The following is a 6,000-nucleotide window of genomic DNA, read 5'->3' on the forward strand; positions in this document are numbered from 1 at the left end:
GTACTGTTGCAAGTGATACCTCCACTGTGTTAAATTACAGGTCCTAAATGGAGATGAGATTATTCAAACAGGCAAGTAAACCCTGTCGTTCTCTAGCCGAGCAGTTCCCAGCCCTGGCCCAGTGCACTGGCCTCCTACACATTCCAGCTCCTGACTCCCCACCCTTGACATCCTTCCTGTCAGGCCTGGACCAGATTGTTCTGTCTTTCAATCCAGGCAGAATCGCAATGTCAGAGCATCTTTTGTCAACTAAACGTGAACTTCAAAAGTCCCTATTTGATTTTTTTTTCTTTTACTTTTTGTTTTATTTTGAGAAGTTGGCAGTGAAGGGAATTACAAAAGAGAGTTTTTCCACTTAGAAACCTTTATCGGTTTGGGGGAGAGGGGTTGTTTGGCTTCTGTTGTTACTCTCATAGTCAATAAATAATTACAATCCTTCTTAACCTCTTTGTAACCCTTTAGGAATCAGATGTTTTATAATGCCTAATTTTTTTATAAGCCTGGAAAATCCTAGAGATATGCTAGTATAATGAATATTCCTTAGTATTGGGGTCTTATAGATTAGCCTAATGTTGAATTTTTTTTATTATTTCAAGAAATTATGTTTTCCTGTGTAGGGATCCATAGGCTAAAACATCAGATTTGGCTCCAGGCCTTATTTTCTGATAAACCGTGGGCCAATCCTTACCAACTGACTTGGAAAAGATCTATACTTATTATCCCAGTAAATTCCAATTTTTTTAATCATTATCATTTTTTTAAAGCCTCATGGATCTTTCTTTCTTTGAGTTTTGCCTATCCTTCCAACAAGATACTCACCTTCCAATGTCAAAAGCATATTGATTAGTGGTTAGTTAATAATGCTGATTTAGGGTATCTTACCACCTGAGTTCCCCATCAGGGAAAGGAAGAATTTTTTTTTAATGATAGTAAGCATTAGCTGGGTTTTGGTTTTTTGATTTTTATACTTTTGAAACTATGACTACCACACTGCTGCCTTACAGATCCCTGCCCCACTCCAGAGTAGGGAAGCATCATTTGATGCTGTGTCTGTGCTTTTACCTAAACCACGCCCCCCCCTCCCCCCCCCACACACACACACACTCCCTGGGCAGTGATCTTTACTCTGTATCCGCTGCAGTGAGTTCCCCACAGAGTCCCCGTGGGCCCTGTGTTGCTGGGCTTCAACAGCAAGGAGCAGCGCCAAAGCCTCAGTCCTCCTGTCCTCTCCAAGCCTGACCGTGACTCACCTTACCATGCTTTTCCCCATAAATGCAGAAGTTTCTGGGGTAGGAAAGCTCTTTTTGGCTTTGGGGATTGTTCCTCATGTGCCATTTTCTTTTTAATTTCATGGGCATAGGCAAAGCCAGCTCTTCTTGGCATTAACTTCTGGAATGATTTACCTCGCTGCTGAAGCTAGTATTAGGCTTCTCTCCTAATCTTTCTAAGACTGATATTTTGATGCGGTGATTTTTTTTTAAATTTAAATGACACTACTTTTCTTGAGTTGGGTTTTTTTTCCCCTTTTTTTCACCCCTCAGGTTTTCTTTCTTTTTTTTTTTTTAATGTGTGTGTATTCAACACCCTTTAGCTCCAAAATACTGGTTCTAAAGCGTGTGTTGTTTTTCAGAGACTCAAAACTAAAATGAAAGCACTCTCCATGTCGGGTAGCTTTCCTGGAGTAACTCTGAGCTGGAATGAGTCCAGGAGCTTGTGTTCTCTGTTTGTTTTCATGTGTTATGTTTACGGCACCCCCCTCGGCCACACCTCCCTACCTGTATCCAAGTAACTCCCTGGTCTGAGCTTTTGGCTGCTTTCCCCCCTCTTGCGTGTTGCATCCTCACTTTGTTGGTGACTATAAACTGCCACCATGTGTTGTTTTTATCTTGAGCACAATGTGAGCTCTCTGCAAATACGACTGATGTGCCCTCTTTGGGGGCTAAGGACCCACAGATCACTTGCACTTCTCTGTGAAATGAAACCTCTGGTGCTTCTTTCTTTGCCATGTAATGTCCATGTTTTTAAATTTGACCAAAAGCACTTAATACAGTCAGGAAGCTTGACCCTGTGTTGCACAGTCTGAAGTAACACGTGGTGTCACCTTACCATGGTATCTTTGTGTCCTGAGGGATTATTAATAACACATCCTGCTATGCTGACAGGACAAAAAGAGAAAATGAGCACAGACCCGTTGGACTTGGTGTGCAGAAAGAGGCAGAGACGTTCCATTGATCCGGAAAGCATCATGCGTGCAGCAGTGTGATAGAAAGCGTTAGAACAGTCACTCTAAAGAGTATTACGGTGTGATTTCCTGTGTGGAGCCGGAATAAAGCCATGATTGGTGTGTTGTAGGAAAAACGGATCGTGTCCCTGGATTCGGCCAACACCAGACTGATGAGCGCACTGACCCAGGTGAAGGAGCGGTACAGCATGCAGGTCCGAAATGGCCTCTCCCCCACCAACCCCACCAAGCTTTCCATCACGGAGAATGGTGAATTCAAAAACAGCAGCTGCTGACGGCCTTGATGACTAGACAGACTGTGGGAGGAGACAGAAGGAAATGTCCCCGCTCTCCTGTCCCCGCCCTTCCCCCAACCCCACCAGGTTTACAGAATGTTGCTACTTCAGAACAGCAGTGAGGAGAGACACTCTCAATTGAAGAAGGAACCTTGTCTTTCAGGGCATAAGGCGAAGACTCCCGAGGTCGATGATTTCCCGCGTGTCTCTGTGTACATAGGGAACTTAGTTCTGGGCCATGTACAGAAAATACCACTGTAATATACCCAAAGGAAGTTAATAATGTAGATTACCTTTTTAATTATTGCTATTTTTATTATTGTTTTCTCTTGTTGAAAGCACTGCAGTTGTTAGTTGTATGAGTGAGAAATGAGCCCAGTGGGTCAGTATGTAGAGACCCACTGTCTGTCTGTCTGGTAGAAGCGCACGGCGTACAATAGGACATTTTCAGAATGAATTTTTTCAGGGATTCATCTGCCAGTTTTAAAAAAAATCCTACTTCGGCCCTCTGGTCCTTTAGGAAAACATGCAAATACTAAGGTCCAAACAAAACATTTGATCCCACTGATAAACCAAGACTGGCTCTGGATGGACAGCTACTCCACTTTGGGGATATGCTGCTTCAGAGGACACAGACGAGAGCTCTTGCATCAAAACTGGACTTCCTGAGGAGTGAGTTCTATTGAACTCTTGTTGGTGTTTATCCCCTTCTGTCTATAGCAGATGGGAATTTTCCATTTTAGATAGGGGGCTGTATTTTTTACCCCAGTTGTAATAAAGAGTGTTCTCTTTCCTCTTTAGAGTTTACAAAACTATAAATATTTGTGTCTGTACACACCATCTCCACTTTCCCACACCCACTGCCCTCCCCGCCCCGGTGGTGGCAGCAGCGTCACCAACAGGGTTTACTCTCCCCTGGAGAGGTTCTTCCAATGTGCTGTCCATAAATCATCCAGAACAGACACCCTTTCTTCCGCACAGAAAAGGGCTAACCATACCATAGCAGGAATCTCTGACTATTTCCTATTTAAAAACAAAACATTTTCTATTTGTAAATTATAATTTTTATTTGGGATAAAGATTTTATTCATTATACTAGCATATCTCTAGGCAGGGTAATCTTATCTCAATCTTTAACTTTTAAGTTGCTCCTTTAATCCCTTAAATAAAATTTGGGAAGGAAATCCAGATCTGAAGCGTCACTCTGAAGAGTGATGACTCTCTTGTAAGAAAAGAAACCCAAAGTGGGAGGCAGCGCGTTCCGTGTGTTGCCCCCATGCTCTCAGTAGATTTGTCAGTAATTACTGTCTCACCAGTTGTCATCTTGGCTTTAGTGTAGGACAGAAACAGTTGTGGAAGCTGATTGGTTTCCTTTTTTCCAAAGGTGTGAATTGTCATCTTGAATGCAACCCTGATTATCAGAAGCATAGAATGTTACATGTTAGCCATTATATATACAAATATATATATATACATATCTATTCACACATGTGTACATATAACCACACAAATAGAACTCGTTCATGCCTTCTGTGCTGTGAGGTATAATGTTAAAAGGATGTTGAATCTCTTTAAGCAAGATCTAAGCAGTTGTTTCTATTGTCAGAGAACATTTATCAAGTTAATGCTCTTTTAAATGATAAACTTTAAGGAAATTTTAAAAAAGGAAAAGAGGCGTGGGGGAAGAAAGACCGGAGGGAGCCCTGTGCAGGAGTGAGTATTTCCGCATAACAGAATATTTGGAAGGGAACAGGAGACGTTTATCTATCGGGTCCTCTTTTGAGAAGCCTAGACAGCGGCCCTGAGTCCCTTTCGCAGCGCCCCAGCTTACGTTCTGACGCTTTAGCGCTGCCCTCTCTGGGGTGGGTCTTTGTGTTGGTCCTTGTATTTCAGCAGCCTCCCCAACCCATGAACTTTTAAAGCACTTCCCTTCATGACACTCCCATTTCTGCCAGTCAGAGATTTCAAGCAGGAGTTCCTCACAGTGCTTATCTGATCTGCACACCTCATGCCCACATGTTTGGTACCCATGTATTTTCTTGACCTTTGATAGTTATTTTACAAATTCTTACCTCTCCTCTCCAAGCTGAAGGCACACTGTTGTCAAAATCACTTACTTAAATGGGGGTGGGGGTTAACCAATACTGCAGTAGTGCCCTTTGTGGGAGAGGACAATATAAGCATAGGTCCACTGTTTCTCAGCTCTAGCCAGGTTTAATTCTAATTCATTCTTCGTAAAAATCCGTCAACTGTGCTGCAGAAAACCTGGTAAAAGTATCGTCGGTGTCGAGGGCCTTACGTATGTAACGTGGGTGATGTCTGGCTTGAGGTTCGGAAGCTCTCAGGTGCCAGTTTTGGGTTACAGAGACTGATAAGCTTACCTGTCCTGAGGGCCTAGACACAGAACATCAAATGTGTTTTTGGTGGATGCAGTTTTTCTTGTTGGCATGTGGGAGCTCCTTAGAGCTGCCTCCTTTGGAAGATTAAATGCCCAAATGTTTGGATAGATTATGCAGCCCTCTATTATCAGGTTATCTCGAATGAAGAGAAGAGAATAAAAAATAATAAAGTTTGGCATAAGCTAGAAGTTCAGAGTTGTTGCCAGGTGTTAAATGTTAGATTATCCTTTGAGCCTGTTTCTATACAAATATTTTTCTGAGTTTTTCTTTAGAAAATGCTGCAATCTATAGAGCTTATTCTGAAATGTTTTTTTCTCAGGTGTGGAAGAAGGCAGCAACAGCTGACTTTTTATGGAGGTATAGCTTAGTTGGCTTTGCTCAGCCCCAGTAGGTACCAGCCTCTGTGCTATTGGGAGGAGGGACATGGGGAAGAAGCAGGTGGACTCAGATGGCCGGGCCTTGCACTTCTACCCAGCACATCGCCACATTGTGTGCGCTGCAGAGACCCGGATTGTGTGGAATTTGGAGATCAGGGGGCATGCTTACTAAGTGCTTGTCCCACTAACAACCAAATATGGCCATTGACAAGAACAGTGCTGACAGGATTCAGGAAAAGAGCTTCAGATTCCCCTTTTATATCAATGGGCCAAAGGAGTTACATTTCCATCAAGTCATCATATTCCCTGAGTTTCTGCAATATAAGCCCTGACAGAGAGGATGTTGTAACTAGGCAACTTGAGCACCGTCTGTGTGCCGGGCTCTATCGCCAAGGTGCCGTTGGGGTCTGGGACAATCTTTCAGTAAGAAAGATGGCAAAATGAGGTAACCATGCTGCTATAGCTTTTGGCTTTTTCCATTGTTATCGAGTTGGTCAGAATTAGCTTTTTCTGGGCTGCTTCCACCTTTCCCTGCGATGTTGTCAGACAGGGCAAGGGAAAGCAGGATTTTCTGTCATGACCACTGTGTGCCCTTGAGAATGAGTTTGACTTTAGAAGTCAGGCTTCTCACATCCTAGTCTACCTGTGGCCTTTGTTTGTGGATCTGCAATTCTGTCCACCCTGTCCCCCGAGGTACACCAGGTTGG

General features: G+C 43.2%; 1 protein-coding gene across 6 annotated transcripts in view; it reads left to right on the forward strand.

The window, feature by feature from the left end:
- The window catches only part of RASAL2 (RAS protein activator like 2), a 233,474-nt gene extending 230,145 nt beyond the window's left edge, over positions 1-3,329 (forward strand). For 4 of the 6 annotated variants that reach the window (XM_006088947.3, XM_006088949.3, XM_023753966.1 and 1 more), the window contains one exon: positions 2,353-3,329. In XM_006088947.3, the coding sequence (XP_006089009.1) occupies positions 2,353-2,517 (165 nt within the window). In that variant the 3' untranslated portion in view covers positions 2,518-3,329. Of the gene's footprint in view, positions 1-40; positions 72-2,352 lie in introns of all 6 variants that reach the window. The other 2 variants (XM_006088946.3, XM_023753965.1) reach the window with 1 other exon arrangement.
- Positions 3,330-6,000: the final 2,671 nt, after the last annotated feature.

This window comes from Myotis lucifugus, unplaced genomic scaffold (assembly GCF_000147115.1).
Source record: "Myotis lucifugus unplaced genomic scaffold, Myoluc2.0 scaffold_54, whole genome shotgun sequence".
Taxonomy (NCBI): Eukaryota; Metazoa; Chordata; class Mammalia; order Chiroptera; family Vespertilionidae; genus Myotis; species Myotis lucifugus.